At 42.6% G+C, this 22,319-nt stretch overlaps 1 protein-coding gene across 5 annotated transcripts in view; it reads left to right on the forward strand.

Annotated features, from left to right (window-relative positions):
• kif21a (kinesin family member 21A) overlaps positions 1–22,319 on the forward strand; it is a 79,435-nt gene that overhangs the window by 53,846 nt on the left and 3,270 nt on the right. For 4 of the 5 annotated variants that reach the window (XM_083762648.1, XM_083762649.1, XM_083762651.1 and 1 more), the window contains 18 exons: positions 604–792; positions 2,514–2,713; positions 3,729–3,836; positions 3,982–4,050; positions 4,499–4,644; positions 6,347–6,491; positions 7,148–7,342; positions 7,749–7,850; positions 8,028–8,193; positions 9,144–9,164; positions 10,795–10,852; positions 11,088–11,142; positions 11,821–12,002; positions 13,617–13,745; positions 17,576–17,712; positions 18,035–18,209; positions 19,209–19,373; positions 21,853–21,970. In XM_083762648.1, coding sequence (XP_083618774.1) covers positions 604–792; positions 2,514–2,713; positions 3,729–3,836; positions 3,982–4,050; positions 4,499–4,644; positions 6,347–6,491; positions 7,148–7,342; positions 7,749–7,850; positions 8,028–8,193; positions 9,144–9,164; positions 10,795–10,852; positions 11,088–11,142; positions 11,821–12,002; positions 13,617–13,745; positions 17,576–17,712; positions 18,035–18,209; positions 19,209–19,373; positions 21,853–21,970 — 2,360 coding nt within the window. The remainder of the gene's footprint in view (positions 1–603; positions 793–2,513; positions 2,714–3,728; positions 3,837–3,981; positions 4,051–4,498; positions 4,645–6,346; positions 6,492–7,147; positions 7,343–7,748; positions 7,851–8,027; positions 8,194–9,143; positions 9,165–10,794; positions 10,853–11,087; positions 11,143–11,820; positions 12,003–13,616; positions 13,746–17,575; positions 17,713–18,034; positions 18,210–19,208; positions 19,374–21,852; positions 21,971–22,319) is intronic. The other variant, XM_083762650.1, reaches the window with a different exon arrangement.

Raw genomic sequence — 22,319 nt, forward strand, 5'->3', positions numbered from 1 at the left:
GTGTTTTCTTACCGGGTCATGTTGTACACTAGTAACTAGTGTACACTAGTTACTAGTGACATGTATGGCTCCAGTGTAGTAGTTGACTTGAAATTAATAATCCATGAAATGGCTCCTCATTGACTTCCATTGTACTGTGAAACAAGATTCTCATTACAAAACAAAACCCAGTATGAATTAGGGTTAGGGTTTAGGGTTAAGGGTTTAGCATGGACGACAATAGAGTACATAGTGCTTGGTTGTGAACAGCCCTTAGCTTTATAAGGGTTTTCTTAAAAACCTATGTTTCTGTATCAGTGGTTCTCAAACTATTTCAAGTCTAGGAGCCCCAAAAGTATGTATTTGGCCGCCGAACACCATCTGAAAATATGTTGTTTCGGGGACCTTCCAGACGTGAAAGAATATACATTCAAAGAATTGCACACATTTTCACGACTTTTCAAAAATAGCAGCGTGGCACTCGGTGCCGCGCTATGAGCTTGTAGATCTGCTATTTTTCAATAGCTACTCTAAAGTATAACATGATGCTTAAAACACCAAAAGGGGTTCCTCCCGTCCTAAATGGGTTAAAGTCATGTGCGTTTCACCTCGCCTCCACCTCAGAGAACTTCCAGGCCGACCTGGCCAACATCACGTGTGAGATCGCCATCAAGCAGAAGCTGATCGACGAGCTGGAGAACAGCCAGCGGCGGCTCCACACCCTCAAGCAGCAGTACGAGCAGAAGCTCATGATGCTGCAGTGCAAGATCAGGGACACGCAGCTGGAGCGTGACCGTGTGCTGCAGAACATGGGTAAGTAAGAATGGACCCAGTATAGTATAGTGGTGGTGGGCACAAAGTCAACTCGGCCCCTGTTACTTGGTCCTGGTCAAATCTTACTTACTTAGCCTCGGAGGCCGCAGGCGTTTTGTTTTCGATAAAAAAGCCTGGGGCAGGCTTCTCTAAATGTTTCAATTTCAATTCAAAGGAGCTTTATTGAAAACATACAAACATCCTCTCTCTCTCTCTCTCTCTCTCTCTCTCTCTCTCTCCCTCCCTCCCTCCTTGATTAGATCATTGATTGATTATTGATTATTCAATCCCTCTCTTTCTCTGTGTCTCTCTATCTCTACCTTGATTAATCATCCCCTTCACCGTCTAATCTGTCTCTCACACACACTCTTCCTTTTAGCCCCCGTCCGTTCAACCGTTGCCAGCGGTAGATTGACACCCGCCCCTCTATGCCCAGAAAAGCATAGGTCAGCCTCAGGCTAAATGTTACTCAACTACGAGTGAAAGTTAGTCGTCTCTGTCGGGCAGAAACCTCCTATCTACGTATTTTAACTTTTTGCTAAAAGTATAACAGATTAGCTACATTAGCTAAGTTTCTTTTATTTGAAACCTGAAAAGTAACAGTACATTATGCCGTTTCCACCCGACAAGCGTTATCATATGAGGACGATTACAAAAGGTATTGTCAACTAATATTTATTGTCTCAGTCTTAGAAATGTGATGTATTATTTTACCTGGGTTACACCTACTTATGAAATAATAATCCTGCTAGTGTTTTTGAGTCTGAAGAATTGCAGCTTGTAGTGACAGTGGGTGAGCTCGAGCATGGACGAATGCTCGATGCTGGCTGGGACACTAGGATAAAGATACCTCATGTGAATGCGAAAGTTAGCTTGAGCATGGAGGCACAACGTACGCCATATGCTTGAGGTTGTTTATAAAGTTACCAAGAAATGTTTCAATTTACAATTTAGGCATTTAGGGGACCCTCTTATCCACAGCAACTTACAATAAGCAAGGTAATCACATACTTTACATCAATTGAAGAGACAGTGTAGTGCCTCAGTAAACTATATAGTCCGGCAGCCGAGGTGGACTGGTGGGAAATTTGGTATATAGCCTTTTTTATTGGCCTAAAATATTGTCTATATACATTCATGAATCCACTTGCTGACCGGCTGTCAGTATTGAGCAATTATTTTTATAGGGTTTTCTTGTGACCCTACCATTAAATCTATAGGGTTAGGGACCTCGAACCTTTAAATCCTGTTATAATGGAGGCTCAATGGAGCTTTAACCTGACTCCGCCAGATGGGTCAGCAGAGAGTACACAGGGTTCCCCCCTTCCTGCTCCCATCTGGGAACTCTCAGGCAGACTTGATGCTCCGGCCACCAAACGGCCTGGCCAATCAGTGGCAGCTAAAGGCGGGATCAAGGCATATAATAGTGCCGCCTCTAGCTGCCGCTGATACGTCAAGGACCCCCAAAATTATATGTATTTGGCCGCCGACCCCCTCATCTCAAAATATAATATTGTTCCAGGGAGGGACCCGCTGAAGCAAAGATTTGAGTAAAAAATGTTCGCTTTAAAATAATTTTATTTTCAAAGATAACTTCATCTTCCACTAACTTCAGAGGTGTTTATGGTTCTAGAGGCAACTATATACTGGGTTGTGGAAGGTTCAGGGGTCGTCTGTCATGGCAGTGGAAAAGGAGCCATTTTGTGTCCTCGTTCCGACAGGGTCAGTGGAGAGCGGCCAGGACGACAAGGCCCGTAAGATCAAGGCAGAGTACGAGAAGAAGCTGAGCGTGATGAACAAGGAGATGCAGAAGCTTCAGTCTGCCCAGAAGGAACACGCCCGCCTGCTGAAGAACCAGTCGCAGTACGAGAAGCAGCTGAAGAAGCTCCAGCTGGACGTCACGGAGATGAAGAAAACCAAGGTGGGACGCTTGTGTGACTGTGCGCAGGCAAAGCGGTTTTTTGCCGACGCGTCAAGTTGCAGCAATGCGCAAGTGTCATTTCCATCCACCAGCTGTTTAAAAACCAGGAAGTGACGCCTGCTCTAATCGGCATCTTGGCACTTCTTGAGGCTACTGTCTGGGCGCACTGTCAATCGTATTGTTTATCGCAGTGTAAAGTAACTACTGTAAATACATTTGCTCAATGTGCCTAAGTAACATTTTGAGGTACTTTTACTTTACTGGAGTATTTCCAATTTCCAATACTTTTACTTCTACTCCACTACATTGTTGATTTTGATTATTACAAAACATACATAAGCCACTTCATTTCGGCCATTTGAAAGTAATCGCATTGTGAGCTTGTAGACTTTTCAAAACATTTTTATACATTGAAACAGGACATAATGAGTACTTTTCCTTTTGGTGCTTTAAGTACATTTTGATGCCAATACTTGTACTTTTACTCAGGTACACTTTTTCTTCTCTATTTCTATATTGCATTAAAATGTGAGTACGTTCTCCACCACTGGTATATCGTTGCTGTTGGGAAGAAACCTCTTAATATTCCAACTTTCTCTGTTTGTAAATTAACACCCTACTTTATCCTACTACAGCATCACATAAAAGCATCAAAAGTATCAGATGCACAAGATCAAAGCGTTTTGAATCCAGTTTTTTTACGTAATTAGGTTTCCACCCGACAGAGACGATTTTTTAATTGTTTTTTAAGACCCTTGATTAGTTCAACAAGAGAAAGTGACCCGTCCTTCCTCAAAGCACCTCCCCACCCCACATACACCTGAATCCCCCTCAACACTCGACCCCACCACCTTCGTATCACCATAACGGCAATTATGGTGGTATAAGAAGATAAGAAGATTAAGATTAACCGTTAGTTACAAGCAACATACCGCTCTCCTTGTGACAGCACTGGCTTTGCAGACTATCTGTGATCAACTGTAACGTCGTTGAATGTTTACCATATTGGGACCAGGTCCGTCTGATGAAGCAAATGAAAGAACAGCAGGAGAAGAACCGCATGAATGAGTCTCGCAGGAACAGAGAGATTGCTACCCTGAAGAAGGACCAACGCAAGCAGGAGGTCAGCAACAAGGCTCTTTTCATTCTGTTGATGACATTCATCATGTTTCTCATAACTGCTGTATATACAGTATATAAAGGCTAGTTATCGTTGCTGTCAGTCATTAACTGTTTGTATTCACACTGTGACGTTGGCATGTCTCTAGCATCAGCTGAGGTTACTGGAGGCTCAGAAGAGGCAACAGGAGTTGATTCTGAGGAGAAAGACAGAAGAGGTGAGCCACCATATGACATCTCAAACTAATGCATATAGTTCCATGTAGATGGGTATATGTGTACTCTCCAAACAGTTCAGCAAGTCACTGGCAATGCTGCTGTTTTCTGTTATGCCTGCCTAACTTAACATACAGTAACAATGTCCATATTTAAAGGTGTAGTTCACCCAAAAAGGAAGAAAAAACTTGATGCAGGGAATTAATCAGAGACTCCACATAACAGCAAAATGATATAAAAAAATCGGTTAACAAATTCCCAAACTCTGCACCAGTCAACACCGGGTAGGTAAACGATAGAAATAGAGTAACTTCTTGGGTGAACTACTCCTTTAAAACCCCTTTTATGTTCTTATACACTTTATTGAATTGCTTTTTTGTTCTTATACATTTTATTGAATTGCTTTTACATTTCTTCTTGTTTGTGCGTGCGTGCGTGCATGTGCACCAGGTGACAGCTCTGAGGAGGCAGGCCAGACCCGCCTCTGGGAAGGTCGTTAGGAAATCCAACTTTACCGATTCTCTCCAGGACTCCACCCACAGACCGCCCTCTGGACGCATGTATGCGCCTGGAAACTCCGCCCCCAATGGTACCAGGTCAGTGTGTGTGTGTGTGTGTGTGTTAGTGGTGTAATGATGCATTTTAACAGCGATATGATACGCGTCACAGTACGTGGTTGACGATACCATACATGGATGATATTGGTTAATTCATGGCGATACGATACGTTCAATGATTCAAAATCGATACAGTAACTATTTAACAAAGAAATTTAATCTATGTAAGACATGTGTGCATTTTTTAAGGGAATCATGTATTATGGATATAAATAAGTAAACACTGATTCTCTGGCAAATACATAATAATAATAATAATAATAAAATAATAAAACTTTATTTGTATAGCACCTTTCATGACATGAAATGCAGCTCAAAGTGCTTTACAGAACAATGGAGAATAAAAGAAAAGCAAGGCAACGACATTAAAAAAACAAGCAGTAATGCAATACAGTGAGGACATGAATAACAAAAAAGAAAAAAAAATGATCAATTAAAAGCAATGTTGTAGAAGTGGGTCTTGAGCTGAGCTTTAAAAATGCCATGGACATTATTGTATTTGAACACATTTTGTGGACAAACGCACACCTAGACATAGGTACACACATTTATTGATAGACCAAGTGTAGTGATATTGAATGGAAAAGCCTTTTTCTTCTTAAATTTTCTAAATGCAACGTACAAGTACATTTATTAGTATCGATAGAATCGATTATTTGCATTGCAAAACAATTTGATACAGATTATTTGATTTGCAGAATGATACAATACAATACAAAGTCAAACGGTACGATATGTTGCAATTTACATATCGATATACTTCGATTGTTGAAATTAAAATAGATTGTTTGATGCAGTTACTGTATCGTTACACCCTGGGTGTGTGGCGCTATGAGCTTGCATATGTGCTATTTTTTGAATAGCACATATGCAAGCCCCTCGGGGCACAGGTCTCCACCAGGGTAGGTCAGGTTGTGGCCTCCTTGTGGCGCTATAATAGGCCAATGTGAAAAGGGTGCCATTTCTTCTCATGCCTTGGATGGCAATTGGATGATTTGAGGCATTTTGTTCCAAAAATGTGTTTTGCAAAAATCCATTTCAGGCTTTTTGTTCAAAACAGGCCAATCCTGCAAACTTTGAAAGCCAATGTTAGCCAATTAGGATGGAATATAAAATATCGGGCAGATCCGTCTTGAACACATGACTATAGAGATAGTGTGTAACGATTTGCAAGATTTTTGGACAGAATCTGGATGCCAACGACGAACCTCTGCCTCAAATTTTCCAGAACGGCCTGTTATAGCGCCACCAGGAGGCCGACTTTTGTAAAAACTGTCCGATATTTTATATTCCATCCTAATTAGCTAACATTGGCTTTCAAAGTTTGCAGGATTGGACCGTTTTGAACAAAAAGCCTCAGTGGATTTTCTGTGGTCTGCAGTTTTGTCTGGGGTTTGGAAGCCTTTTGAGCTGCAATGAAACCAGGCAAAACAGTGAAAACAGTGACATCTGCTGGAACATTGACATATATGGGATTTGCAGGCTGTGGCATCACAAACAGCAGGAAAATCAGATCACTTATTTGAGACAGAAAACCCCAGACCACAGATAATCTACTGAATGTTACAAGTCCAGGTTTTGTGGGTGCAATTGAGCTCAGAAAAAATAAAAGAATTAAGAAAAATTACAAAACCTTTTTTAATGTCACAATCCCTTTAACTTCACCTGCATTGCTACCCAGGTCCTTGTACAGGCGCTCAGCAGGCGTGTACTCCACCCGGGTGGCGCGGGGGAAGTGGCAGTCTCTGGAGCGCCGTGTCACTGATGTCATCATGCAGAGGATGACCATCGCCAACATGGAGGTGGAAATGAACCGCCTGCTGAAGGTAAACAACACTATGATGCCCCCTTTACACGAGAACGCTGTCCATAGAAAACGTCAAATTAAGTATCGTTTGCGGGGTGTCCGTTTAGACGAGAACGGTGTCTTCGGGGGTTGAAAACGGAACAAAGTGAAAACACCTTCCAGAGTGGAAATCTTTGAACACGCCGTTTCCTCCCGTCTCCATGTAAACGGGCAAAACGATGAATCCGCAAAACTTGTGACATCATGGCTCACGTGGGCTCACAACATTTATGAAGTGTTATGAAGACTTATAAGTGCATTATAATGCATTATAAAAGCGATTACGAGTAGAGTAGTTCACCCAAACAATCAATTACACACCCTATGAAGCCTTGACTCAAAGAGACTCCTACTGACCGATGACCCGGTCATCAAATTGTTGTCAGGAATGCGACTAAAAATCTACATGAATTCAAGGCTTCATGGGTTAATTGATAGAAAATAAGTTGTTTTTCAGGTGAACTGCTCCTGTAAGTAAAGTGTGACCAACAACAATTTGGTTAATGAATAATAACTGTTCCAATGCGACACTGCCGGTGTGATCTACCACAGGAAATAACATTTGTGGCTGCGGTGATCTCTGTACACATTTGCCATGCATGAAGGGGTGTGTCTTGTGCCCATCTACCTATATAGCAACGGGAGGAGCTGACCAAGCGCAAAGAGAAGGTTATCAGGAAGCGGGACCGGCTGTCGGGGGAGGCGCCGGAAGCAGAGAAGTCGGCGCTTCACCTGAACGAGGAGATGGACACGCTGACGGCAAACATCGACTACATCAATGACAGCATCGCCGACTGTCAGGCCAACATCATGCAGATGGAGGAAGCCAAGGTGACATTTAAGCCAAATTCCAATACCCCAAATCTCGGTCACTCCAGCAGTGAGTGTTTTTTGTGCAAAATGTTTTGTACATTTTCCCTGCATATATGTTATTAATGGTACCCCAACTTTCAGCAGCTGTCACAGATTCCCCTAGGGAAACTGAATTTCAATCTTTGTGAGATGTGTTATTATTAGACACCTTTTTATTTTTTAGACATTTCTTGGTAGGACTAGGACCAAGGCAGTTCCATGGAGTAGATATGTGCAAGGCAGGCTGATTAGGTATTCACAAATAATAACTACATTAAACAAGTGAACCATCCCAAATCAGAACAAAAAATATATTTTTCTGGTGCGATTCCAGAGAGTGTTTGCATGAATTAAAGTGAACTGAATTTCACTTGTGCGTTTCCAGGAGGAGGGAGACACGGTGGACATCTCTGCTGTGATCTGCTCCTGTACGCTGACAGAATCCCGGTTTCTCCTCGACAACTTCATGTCTATGGCCATCAATAAGGTACAGTACTACTGTATTTGCCATACTCTATATACATTTTATTTATATAAAGCTGTCCTGGCCGTGTACAGTAAAAAATACCTAAAGAATGTACTTTCAGTACTTGAGCAAACTCAAGTACTCAAGTACAATTACCCAGTTACTTTACAGCAGCGGCTGTGCTCTGTCCTCACGCAGGGCCTCCAGGCAGCTCAGAAGGAGTCCCAGGTGAAGGTGATGGAGGGCAGGTTGAAGCAGACGGAGATCACCAGCGCCACCCAGAACCAGCTGCTCTTCCACATGCTGAAGGAGAAGGCCGAGTTCAACCCTGAGCTGGATGCCCTGCTGGGGAATGCTCTGCAAGGTAAACTGCACCTTGGATCTCGCATCAAACTGGAACATGTAGCTGAGATGTTGTTTGCTCTTGAGTTGGAGTAGCTAATGAACCAGGCTCAAAACCCCCCTTGGCTCTGCCCTGCTCCTGGAAGTGGGATTCATGGTATGGATGTTATAGAGCTGCGTTTCCCAAACAATGAGGTTGGAGAACTATTGTGTATTGGTCGTGACAAATTTCCTAAAAACAGATTTTCAAAAAATATATTAGATTTTTTCAGAACAAACTCGTAAATTAACACGTACCTACTTGATCATACTACGTACAGCATCACAAAAAAGCATAAAAAGTAGCAGATCTGCAAGCCCGCTTGTAGATGCTTTTTATTTGAATCCTGAAAAGTAACAGTTTTAGACATGAGGTTTCCACTTGAAACCCTTAAGTGGTCCACCCAGAAACACCCTTGTACAATACTGAGCAGACAACACAGAAACAGAAATTAATTATGACACCTCCTCCATTCATGTTGCACACTCACCTATCAGGAATTTGACCTATATTAATCAAACGACAGTTGACATTTTTCAGGTATTCCAGCCAAGAATTTGTGCTTCCAGAACCAGGGCTGTGTGGCTAGTTTGGTTTAGTGCATGACTGGGCCTATTTAGCTGCCATTTGCCTGTTGGCCTGTCACTGAAGAGATGCTGGTATTAAATGTCCCACTAAATTTGTATTTGTTTTGGTATGGAACTAATATTCAACCCATGAACCGGACTGTTCCTTGAAAGTATTTTTATTAATTTATTAGGCCAATATATTCTATTTTGTGGTATTTTTTGCCAGCCTCTGTCCAGTTAAAGTAGCTGTTTATCTTGTGTTTGTTTAATCTTTTTTTCTTTTCTTTTTTTACGCTGGGGGAATGTGTTTTTGATTTTGTGTTTGTTTCCCCCATGTGGCCTTGATTCTTTTCTTTTTTCCAGAGCTAGGTAACATCCCAGCTGGTAAGTGGAAAATACATTAGACTCCTATTCTATGTGTTTACCAATGCATGGTGGCCTCGCCCTCTCTCCCCACACTGTGGAACTAACTAAACAACATAACATATGCAGGTGCATGAGGTGCGATGCAACCAGGCTTCCCTCCATTTGTCTGCCCCACCCCTTTACCCCTCTTCTTCCTGATTTATACTTCCGTTGTAAGGCCGTGTCACCACGTGCCGGACATAGCCAGTCTACAAGCTCAAAGTGCGTTGCGCGAGCTTGTCGCCTATTATACAACTGAGCAGAAATGAGGCATTCTTCTTTTTCTTCCTCTCCTCTCCCCTTTTCTCCACACATCCTTCTAGCTCACCATGTGCTACAGCCACCATGCTTTAGCACTTCCCAGCTAACTCCAGAACCTCCAGAACCTTCCTGCAGAAACTCTAAAACACAGTTTTTGTTTTATTCCTCTCAGACCTCCTGGGAGCAACGGGCTAACAATCCCTTTGACCCTTCTTTGTCTTGTATGATATACTTCATACTATCATACTGGGCTTATTCATCCCCTACTCTCTCTCTCTCTCTCTCTCTCTCTCTCTCTCTCTCTCTCTCTCTCTCTCACACTCAACACTCACACTCACACTCACACACACCACACACCACACACACACACACACTTTTATAACCCATTCCCCAACTGACCTGTCTCTAGACCTGTGAACCTCCTATTCTCTCCTGTTTTGGTACACCGTTGAAAGCAGCGAGAGGATGAAGGACCGTGCTTTTATCATTTTATGGATAAAAAGGCATGGCGCTACAGCTGGCATTGTTTTACCATCTGCTTCTCTCGTTCATCTTTACCAACATTCATTTTAGATCAACTAAAACTAATGGCGCATTTCTATTACATGGTGCCACTGGCTCGGCTCGACTCTACTAGCTTCTTTTGTTTTTCTGGTAGCTTTATTTTTTGTATCATCCTGAGGTGACGTGTAAACACTGCAGACTGCTGGTTGGTTAGAGAGAATGGTCACTAGTGTGATTGCACCATTGCATCACATGGACTCCCCCTGTACTGCACAGAAGCTCCTGCATACTGTTGTGTTAACAAACTTAAACTAGCTGTTGTAAATTAATCAGTTTTGAGCAACTGAGACGCTCATTTCTCGCATCAAATGTTATTAAACTGTTTTTGTTGGACTGTACAGGTGAGAAAGAGATAGTTTCCACACAACATTAGCTTCAACTAAAGAATCGTTTAGCACTTTCCCACGCTATTTAGCTATGCTAAAGTAAAGCGAGCCGAGTTGAATTGGGTCGGTATCATTCTGTGGAAAAGCACCATAAACATTCATTGATGAAAAGCTCATATAGCCTTTTAGTACCCCGGTTATTTTATTTCAAGCACAACCCATAACTCTGAGAGTGTATAAATGTGTACACAAGTTTGGTTCCATTTGTACTCCCTCAGATTTACAGACCTGGTAGGGTTAATTTAGAACCCCCTAAGGAACCCTGTGGGTTTCTGGAACCCACAGGTTATTTGGACATTAAATAGTTGAGTATCAGTTCAGAGCATTGTCATTTCAGTCACTTCACACCCAAGGAGTGTTCATTAGCTTTAATATTTTTTTCCATTCTGGTTTGTCAGAAAATGGAGATGACAGCAGCAGTGATGAGTCTGCCCAGAGCCCGTCTGCTGATGGAAAGTAAGTACACAGCGCCATCTAATGGTTAGGGAAATTTGTGTTGTATCATATTGTATCCAAGTTACTTTAGTTTCTAGCACATATTTGTTGGCTAAGGACTGTTTTTGCTTGGCAACTTACCCAGTTGGTTGACTAGGGGTCATATCTCTTTGCACATTGTTGTCATCTGCTAAATGCCTTTGTATTGTACAGTATTGCAGTAGTGTTCATTTATCAAATGTTCTATTTTATCCAGTACATTGGCATCCGACCTCATGAAACTCTGTGGAGAGTCCAAATCGAGGAATAAGGTACAACAGTTTTGGAATTGTCTTGCTTGCATCATGTCAGCTTTTCTGACGCAGGTCTGCAAGCTTACTTATGTGTGACATTGTGACGCATTGTGAGCTTGTAGATCAGCATTTTATTTTGAGTGAAAGTGGTTGTGTCTGAATTTTATAGACAGTAAAAGCTTGTAACAACTACATTGGATCCATGGAACACAGTTTTCCATTTTCTGAGTGAGAAGTATTGGTTTTGTAAATGAGGTTTCCACCCGACAGACTATTTATGATTTATCTCTCTATCACACTTGTATTTCTGTCTTGATTGATGCTAGTGAAAGACCAAGATATATGGCTAATTGGCTATACTATGCAGACATGTCTTTGTCGCTAATTGTTTTCAACAATGTTAAGATTGAATGTCATTTAGATATTATTTGCACGTATGCTATGTTGTTATTTAAACGTATGCTAGGTTTATTGTTTACCTGGTATGCTATAGTTTCAATGTACAGATTGTTATTCTGATATATTGTTTAGATTTAGACTGACGTTGGGTTCTTGGTTCACCTGGGATCCTAGTTTCTTGTGGCGCTACATTGTCTCATTGCATTCTATGTATGCGATTACCTTGCTTATTGTACGTAAGTCGCTCTGGCACCTGCTAAAATGCCTAAATTGTAATTGAATTGAATTCCGCTACAGGCCCGTAGAAGAACCACCACCCAGATGGAGTTGCTTTATGCTAACAGTGACTCGGCCCCTGACACCCCCACCACTGACTTCTCCAGCCCCCTCATGTTGCCACTGGCTGAAACACCTGACGGATGTGCCGACAGGGACCTCACTGCTCACTCCCCTGGCTTTTCCTCTAAAATGGGCAGCATGTAAGTCCAGGCCTGACGCTTCGCTCACTCTGCAAGCTGCTGTTGCTGCCGCTGCTGTGGTTCCTGCACGTTGATATTGTTTCGTTTTTTTATATATATATTATTTTTTTTACGTTATATCACTGTACAATTTTGCCTGACATTGTCCTTTAGCCCTCCTGTATGTTAAATAATTTCCTAACCAAGACAACTGAAATTAGTCTTAGGTCACATTCATACCAGAGAGCTTTGCTGCGATTAAAATGAATCCTGCTGCGCATTTTCAGAAAGTGCACTTCGTTTGGCAGGTGTGAAGGCTCATTCGAATCGTAATGCGTATCAAAGAACCGCATTATACTCCGAGCAAAAACGGGGGTTTCGCTTCGCTTCCAATCGCACTTGATTACGATTCGGTGCAGGTGTGAATGCAATCCGCAGTAAATAAAGGAAATGAAGCAAACTATTTGGTGGGTGAGGAGCTGAACACAGTTGGAGACGGAGAAGGCATATTTTACGCAGCGCAAAGATGTCCCGACAGTCCCGTTACCGTGGATAGACGTGGTCGAATGAGGAGACTGCAGCCCTGATCGAAATGAGTACATTAATCAATTGCTTAAGAAAACACATAAACACTGCAGTGCAGTGTAATAGTATTATAGCCTACAGAATATTCTGTCTGTCTGTGCGTGCCGTAAACATGGAGTGCTGTCACTGTGTGGGGACTAGTGGGGAGTAGGAACTTTCATCACAAATTTCTCAATAAACGTGTAAACATTTTGCGCTGCTTTCTGTTATATCAGTGGGCTCAGCGCTGTGCCTCAATGCCCAAAAAAACAGTGCGTGGCTGCGTGCGTATAGTGAGAGAGCGAGAGAGAGGGGGGGGTCCAGTCCCAGACGGCACGACACATGCACGTTATGAGTATAATTTTATCACCATAGATTTCACTGTGTAGGCTAGTTTATGAATGGAACACATTGATAAAGGTCCCCCCTGCTGCGTTTCCAATTGCTTTGGATGACAGCTGTGTGAAGGCAAACCGCAGCAAATTAAATATGCAAGAATCCCAAATTCTCCGCCCATACGCATTAAGTCTACCGAAGTATTAGGTGAGAATGTGACCTTAGTCTTAGTCGTGGGCATGTTGTAGGAAATAACTATTTGCTTTACTTAATCGCAAAATTCTTTCCTCTCTTTTCACTGCAGTAGCGTGCAACGTATTCCTTCTTTCATGTTATTAATTGCATTGTATTCATTCATATGCACTAAAAGCTCAACTTCTTACCAATTATGGCTTTAAAATACCTTGCAGAAGGCTGCGCTTCAAAATGTAAACTGCTGTAATTGTTTGCAAGAGTAACTTGGCTGACAGCGTGTTCGCAGTAAAACTAGGCAGTGATTTGGGGCGCACACTGTCCAACAGTAATACAATTATTCAATTTGGTGAAAGAAGAGCCACTGTTTTGGGGACTATATAAAATGTCAGGTAACGTTGTTTCTATGTGTACTGCATGCTGTTCATTATTGCATTGTTATTTTCTTTTTGGCTTCACATCATTCTTATGTTATGTATGTTTTTGGTGTCCTTGTGTCGTTCGTTCCGTGGCTAACGCTAACAAACTCGCGAAACACGGCAGTTCCGCTTCCAGAACTTCAACTGCTGCTTCCGAAAAGCGGGTTCCGGAACCTTCCCCGCTCTCTCGCAGGAAGACCTATGAGAAGGCACAAGCGGTGTCTGACCGCTCCAAGGTCAAGGAGATGAAACAGTAAGGAGGCAGTTTGTCCCACATTGTGAGGCTGTGAGAAGCCAACAAGTCGCATACTGTTTACTGTTACTGTATCCTTCTTCCAACTCCACTACTGACTCTTCCTCTGGGTTTACCTGCTTCAGAAAAGCATGGTGTGTGTGTGTGTGTGTGTGTGTGTGTGTGTGTGTGTGTGTGTGTGTGTGTGTGTGTGTGTGTGTTTGTGTGTGTCAACTAAATCAGTAATTCTGCTGTGCCTGGTGTGTCTGTCAAGTTCTACACTGAATTTTAAGTAATTGTTCTAGTGGCTATACATACTGTAGTCAGTGTAGTGTACTGTACAGTATATAGACCAGTGGTTCTCAAACCTTTTCTTTTCAACCAAACCTTTTATTTTAAACAAAATGGATTCAGGGTCCATTTGGTTTGGTTCATAACATTTAAGGGTAAGGTTTAGGCCGGGTAAGATTTTAGGTAGCCCAAATGTTTTTGGTTAAAAGGTTAAAGCACTTCATTGCCATACATCCTGTCTGAGTTCTCTATCCTGATTGGATAACATCGAGAACCTCTTTAATAAAGAGACGGGAGATTCCTGTTACTGAACAAACACTAGCAATGATTACTATCGAAATTAATCAGCTATTTAACACTTATTTTAACAACGAAAATCCCTATTTTTTTATTTGGTTAATCAATCGTTAATTAACAGTCAAGCAACTGATTTGAGTACACATTACAGAGTTTCCCTTTAGAATGAATGGACTTCTGATTGCATATGTTCACAAAGGTATGATCTGTTACAGTTTGTTCCCTAAATCAATGTCTTTGGATAATATTCCTCATCGGTGGTTAAGAATGTCTTGCTGTAGCCTGATTATTGAGGTTGGAGATAATTCCAGACAGCCTGTTTTATTCATGGCATTTTAAGGCATAAATTCAGTGTTGAACTTGTTATTTAACTACTCAGTCAATACTATAAACAAAACAATATAAGGTATCATACCTGTATATTGAAGACATTGCTACCTTTACACTTCATGACAAATGTGGTACTAATTTTCTGTGATTGCCAAAAACCCTGAGTGAGCTTCTCTCCTCTGCTTCGGAATAAGAACCCATGTTATAAATTCGTTTTGACATTTTCATTTCTTTTAGATTTCATTCCGTTTTTCACTTTGGCGTTTGATTTCAGTTTATTTTTTACTCGATTTAGGAAATTGACTTGTTTGTCAAGTATTGAGGAATGCCTTGATTTATAGAAGCTGAAAGATTGAAGAATGCGTGATGAAAATAGCCGGTCTACAAGCTCACAACATGTCAAAATGCTTGTAGATCTGTTATTTTTGCAACTTTTGCAGGACACTATAACATGACGGAAGTGGGGCGTTCATTTACGGAAAAAAAAACAAAAAACATAATCCGTTCATATCGTCTCTGTCGGATGGAAATCTTATGTCCTGAATCCTATTCAGGATTCAGATTAAAAAATGGCAAAAGTAGCAGCTCTACCAAGGCAAAACGTTTGGAGATTGCAGATCTGATAGTTTGATAATTTGTGTGATGCTGTAGTATGATCAGGTATGTCATTAATTTACGTAATGACACAAAATGGTAGAATATGGAGATAAGGGCTTTCTGCCTCGACAGCAACGACATATGGAGATATAAGATGTTTCTGCCCGACAGCGATACGTTGTGAGCAGAGGGTGGACTTTACAACCAGCATGAATGGAGGATTACTCTCTACTGTACCTTTTCAGTCTGTCCCCTTTAGATGCCAAGACCTGCCCGCTCTACCCCCCGTCCTCTAGCGCCCGCCCCCGTAAACACCCCAACGTGTTTAAACGTCTGTATCGGGGCTGCACTGCGGACACTCTGCAGAATGAGTAAGGAGTAGAGGGAGAGAGAAGTGAGATTGATGTTAGGCTGACATAGGCTTGAGAGACTACAGTTTTCAGTGTAGTTCTACTACATGCAGTGCAGTACATTGCACTGCCATCATACGTCAGACTGTGCAGGCAGCTTGTCCAAAATGGCTTGCTAATCCCCAAGGTAATACACAACATTGGATGTCTCCTTATCGGGATATGTCACAGACCCTGAATGTCTGATGCAATGTGGCTGTACTGGTTAAGAGTCGGTGACAATAAACTAGATGTCAGAAGAGCTGCATAATACAATAGCTGAGATGTATTATGTGCTTAATAGGTTAGTGTTAGTTTTGACATGATTTATCATTTATACATAATCTGTAGATTGATGGAAAGAGAGATCTGTACTACAGAATACATTTACCTCAAAGACAGTTGCCTATATTGCATTATTACAATAAATAAATGTAATCGCAACTAAAGTGAAAGATAAGGAAAGGGTTTAAGAAAGAGATAGCTAAGCCAGGGAGAGCTGCAGTCATTCTGTGTGTCAAACTAAAGACTGCGGGACACTTTATTCCCCCTCCAGGATGAATGGACGCCTCCACCGGCTCCTCTGCTCCGTTCCCTACGCCATCCCCAAGTATACATTTGTTGTTTAACCGTGTGGCACAAACTGGAGGTGATTGTGGAGAGCGTATTCACAAGGTGTGGTTTCCTAGCTCTCATCACAACCTACAATATCGCACCTCAAAGTGAATTGCGAGTCCTATGTAACCTTCTAAAGTATTTATTTTACTACTGACTTCCCCTTACACAGACTATACCGGTGCTTCGCCTTGCAGCCCATTGACTAAGATTAGACACGGTAGAAATTATAGAGAAAATGTCCTTAGTTTTAGCCCTATTAAATATTGTCAAACAATCTTTTTTTTTTATCCCACGATTTTGTAACCCATTTTTTCACCCAGTGTCAATTATCGAATGTAATCCTGGGCGCTACACTTCCTCTTTCAACCTGGGGGGGCAGCGGACTGACCTCACGCCTTCTATGCATGAGGAGTCCAAGCTGCTTCTTTTCACCTGACAGGGGAGAGTTTCCCCGGCCGGACGTAGCGCGTGGAAGGAACACGTTATTCATGTTTTTGTGAGGGTACCTACCCTAGGGGACACGGGGAGAACATGCAAACTCAAAAATATTTTTAAAGAAACAAGGCAATAGATAATGGTTGACACTGGCATGGTCCTTTTAATCATCCTCACCGATGATTATATTGACAACTAGAAAGATGCAATAAAAAAAATTGCAAAGTGTGGTTGCCGCAATCGCTAATATAGGCCCATCCCACTAATTTAGCTAGCCAATTACAATGTCATGTCACCCCTGTGATCATGTGTAAGTAATGTGGAGGGGATTTAATTTCGCCAACCAGGCTATCGGCCCCTCCCTCCAACAGTCAATAGCCATGTCTTCATTACTGTACAGTTCAATGACACCATGAGCCGATGTGCTGACAACATCAGTCAACCTTTTTATAGATCCAGCTGCCTTCCCACTCCTAGTCGGTCACTAGTTTCCAATGAAGACATCTGTCTCGACTGTCTTGACTCTTTTCTCCTTGGGTTGTGTCAATCTATTGTAGGCTGGATCGCTGAGGCTCCTCAGCCCTCGAGGCACAAATGGGGGTTGGTTCTGTGTGTCTGTGTTTGTCTTTCATCGCGGTGGCTTTGTTCACGTCCGTCGTCACGTTGTGCCCTTCTCGTCTGTGCACCGTTTGAGTCATGTCTTTCTTATGATTTGCTGCATGCTGCTGCTAACGGGCCCAGTGGGATGCATGTGAAATAGTTTGCTTGACTGTGAGTGTGCTGTTGATTTATGTGGTGTTAACTCTTGTTTTCCAAGGTTATTAATCTTCACAACACTGTTCTTTTCATGACTAGTATTCACTCACTGTGTGTGTGTGTGTGTGTGTGTCACAGAGGTGTAATCAACCCAGTGCCATCCTCTAAGGGCAGTCGATCAGGGACATTGCAGTGTGTCCATGTAGCAGAGGGCCACAGCAAGGCTGTACTCTGTGTGGACTGTACCGACGACCTCCTCTTCACTGGATCTAAAGGTCAGAATGACTAAAACCAGCCATTACCAGACTTTTTTTTACAAAGACTCAAACGAAGGACATTTTCTCTATGGTTTAGTTTTGTAAATACATAAAGCAGTTTATTTTTATTTTTTTTGTTTGCCTTTAATTTAACTAACATGTGTTTTTCCAAATTCTACCTTTAGTTATTTCATTAGCTTTAGTTTTTCTTTTTTTTTGCTATTGCCACCCTGCTAACCACACGGCCACTGAGCTGGTCTGAGCAAATATTCCTTCCAATACAAATGTATTCTGTCGATTAATGATTTAGTCATTGTGTTTCTCTCCCGGCGGTGTGCAGATCGTACATGCAAGGTGTGGAACCTGGTGACGGGACAGGAGATCATGTCTCTGGGAGGTCATCCCAACAACGTGGTGTCCGTCCGCTACAGCTCCAGCCTGGTCTTCACCGTGTCCACCTCCTACATCAAAGTCTGGGACATCCGAGACTCCGCCAAGTGCATCCGCACCCTGACGTGAGTGTGGTGTATATCATTGCTATCGGGCGGAGCCCTCTTAAGTTGTAACCTTTTTGTGTATTTTTGTAAATTGACGCCATATTTGATCATACTACACTACAACGTCACACAAAAGCATCAAAAGTAGCAGATCCACAAGCTTGAAATGCGATGATTTGCTACTTTTGCTCTATCGTGCAACGGTGTTGTCTGAGTGGTGCTGTTGGGTTGTCGGACTATTGGAATAATGGGACTTAGGGCTTTCACTTCTAGTGATTTTTACTAGTTGACTAGTTGCCTTGTTTAGTTGTCGACTAGTTGTTTAACTACCTAAAAAATCGACCTATTCTTTAAAAAGATAATAATAATATGTGTACATTTAAAAACTGTGTACATTCTTGGTGACTATAATCTAGCTGTAGCCCTCAAGATCAGCTAGAATGCTAGATTATAGTCACCAATAGTCATTGGTCCGACAAACAACAACCTACCTCAAACCCTAACCTAACCATAACCGCAAGCACGGGAGCAGTGCATGTTCAAGCAGTTCCCGCATGTCGGACTAATGCTCCGTCGGAATTACGTGCGGATCCCTGGGACTGTTGGTTGTCTGATTATTGGCTGTCAGACTATTGGTTGTCGGACTATTTGCTGTCAGACTATTGGTTGTCGGACTATTGGCTGTCGGACTACTGTGCTGTACTATACTGTCTCTTATCATGCACCTGTGCATGTGCTACACCATAGTCTGTACTGCACTGTGCTCTGTGCTGGACTGTGTTACACTACAAACTCAGCTTCCCATCATGCACCTGTGCACAGTGTGAATGAAGCTCAACAGCACCACTTTGTCACCTGTTGGTACCAGAAAAAGGAAAGGGACACAAATTGCTGTTCCTTGGAGTGGCTGCACCACTCAAAAATAGGGGGTCAGATCCACAAGCTTCTGTTGTGCTTTTCGTGGTGTGTGCATGTGTGTGTGTGGATGGTTTTCTTGATGTTTTCTATATGTTCCAGGTCATCCGGTCAGGTCAGCATGGGAGACATGTGTGCGTCCAACACCAACCGGACGGTTGCTATCCCTGCAGGAGAAAACCAGATCTACCAGATAGCCCTCAACCCCAGCGGGACGGTCCTGTACGCTGCCGCGGGCAACTCTGTCCGGGTCTGGGATCTCCGGAGGTACAGTGTGTTCAAAACATTATTATTTGGAAGCTGTCGCGTGACGGTAGTTGGTTGTGGACCTCGCTCCTACTGGTTAAATGACAGCACACGGAAGGTCCGAAAAGAGTGCAGGCGAGCTGAACGTCAGTGGAAAAAAGATAAGCTAACGGTGTCGTTTGACATTTTGCGTGATAGTTGGCGTAAATACCAGCTAATTGTCAAAACTGAAAAAATGTAATACTTTTCAGATATCATTGTGACAAACTGTCACAAACCTCAGGTTTTATTTAAAACTATAAACGACATTCTTGACGTCCCCCAGCCTGTCTGTCTAGATGCTTCCCCTGAAACATGTGAGCTCTTTTTAAAGTTTTTTATGGAAAAAGTAGCTAACATTAGGGCTAGCATCCCTACTCCGACACATGACCCGTCTACTGCTGTCACCTGCCTAGCAGGTGATGTACCAGCCGTTTTTAAACATGCTGTGGTACAGCCGTTGCTTAAAAAGCACAACCTCGATCCCTCTGTCCCATCCAACTTCAGGCCTATTTCCAAGCTCCCGTTTAACTCAAAAGTTATGGAAAAATGTGTCCTGGCCCAACTGATGCCCCATCTGAACACCCATGGCATCTTAGAAGTGTTCCAGTCTGGGTACAAAACCCTCCATAGTACTGAGACTGCACTCATACGAAATTTTAGTGATATATTTTTGGCTACGGACTCTGGTGATTCTCTTATTTTGGTGCTCTTGGACCTGGCTGCCGCTTTCGATACGGTAGATTACAGCATTTTGCTCTCTCGCTTGGAGCACTGGGTTGGTATTAGAGGGTCAGCACTGGAGTTTTTCAGATCCTACCTGTCAGGGAGAAGTCTCTGTGTCACCCTAGGAGACGCTACATCCTCCACAGCATCCCTCCACTGTGGGGTGCCACAGGGCTCAATCTTAGGTCCAATCTTGTTTATGTTGTACCTGCTCCCCCTAGGATCTATTTTTAGAAAACACGGTGTTTCCTTCCACTGTTACGCTGATGACAGCCAAATCTACCTGCCTCTGAAACGTAACAACCCTGACTCCTTAAAACCCTTGCTCGCTTTCCTGGAGGATGTAAAAGCATGGCTGGCTTTAAACTTTTTAAACTTTAACGACGGCAAGACCGAAGTTATGGTGTTTGGGCCAAGCAACAATGTGTTTCCTCCCGGTGATTTAGGTCCCCTTGAGCCTTTCTTAAAGCCAATTGCCACCAATCTAGGCGTTAAAATAGAATCTAAAAATGGACAAACGGGTAAATGAAACAGTCAGAAAGAGCTTCTTCCAGCTGAGAAGGCTGGCAAAGATTAAATCTTGTCTTTCCCGCCCTGTGTTCGAAACTGTTATCCATGCCTTTATGACATCCCTCCTCGACTACTGTAATGCCCTGTATATTGGAGTCAACCAGGCCTCCATCTCTCGCTTACAGTTAGTCCAGAATGCCGCCGCACGGTTGCTTACAGGTACACGTAAGCGTGACCATATTAGTCCTGTACTAGCCTCCCTCCATTGGCTTCCTGTGCGATACAGGATTGATTTTAAAGTTTTGCTTTTTGTTTTCAAATGTTTAAATGGTTTGGCACCCATTTATCTCTCTGAACTACTCAAACCGTATGTTCCCACAAGGACCCTCAGGTCCTCTGACCAGCTTCTCCTGGTGGTGCCTAAATCAAGGCTGAAGCTCAGAGGGAACCGGGCTTTTGCAGTCGCAGCTCCCAAGCTCTGGAATGAGCTGCCTCTGCACATAAGACAGGCCCCCACTCTTCAGGTGTTTAAATCACGCCTCAAGACATATTTTTATTCTTTGGCTTTTCCTAGCATAGTATGAGCTTTTTGATGTTGAAAGTGACACTGTGTACTGTATGTTGTTTGTTTTTTAAATGAAGCTGTGATTTTTATTATTTTATTGTAAAGCACTTTGGTACAACTTGTTGTTATTTAAATGTGCTATAGAAATAAAGATGGTATGGTATGGTATGGTACTGAATATTCAGTGTTTCGGAGGATGAATTTTCCTTTTTCTTTGCCTTGGGAGTCAAATTTGATTGAGGGCAAATGTACATGACCTTATAAGGAGTAGTTCTCAGTGATATAGGAACCACCACCCCCCCCCCCCCCCCCCCCACCACCCCTCAGAAAAATCCCATTATTAGATATTGCCTTTACACTTTTTCTTTTTTTTTTTAAGATATTTTTTTGCGGCTTACGCCTTTTATTGATTTTTGAAGGGACAGACAGTAGGCTGACAGGAAACGGGAGAGAGATGGGGGGATGACATGCAGTAAAGGCCGTGTCGGGTCCGGGAGTCGAACCCGCGGCACACTGCGACTGGATTACCAGTCCGGTGCCCAGACCGTTACGCTACGGCCTGGGCCGCCTTTACACTTTTTATATTAATATTACCATTAGATTGCAAAATTGTGGTCAAATGTTTTTAACCATGGAATAACTGCTGTATGTGGTCAACAGGTTTGCATCCACAGGGAAGCTGACGGGTCACATTGGTCCCGTCATGTGTCTGACTGTCGACCAGACAGGAAATGGCCAAGACCTGGTGATCACCGGCTCCAAGGACCACTACATCAAGGTCCATGTTCCAATGTCTACTACATGTCTAACTACTGGTGTACATACAGTACTGCATGTGTGGATAATTATGTTATCAGGTTTATGAAGTGGGCATCTCCCATTCCTTTTTTCTTTTATATATATTTTTTGTGTGGCTTTTTTGCCTTTATTGATAGTTGTACAGTAGGTAGACGGGAAACGGAGAGAGAGATGGGGGGAATGTCTAGTTCTGCCTTTGCCGAACTAGACATTTTGGGACATTCGCTGAGCTGGGTTTTGGAAAACCAATTGTAATGCTACAATAGTGAAAGTGGGTTGAGTATAAGGAGTGAATAAGGGCGTCGCACTGTTGGTTGAAACTAGACTTC

The sequence above is a fragment of the Protomyctophum parallelum genome (assembly GCF_964188405.1).
Source record: "Protomyctophum parallelum genome assembly, chromosome: 4".
Lineage (NCBI taxonomy): Eukaryota > Metazoa > Chordata > Actinopteri > Myctophiformes > Myctophidae > Protomyctophum > Protomyctophum parallelum.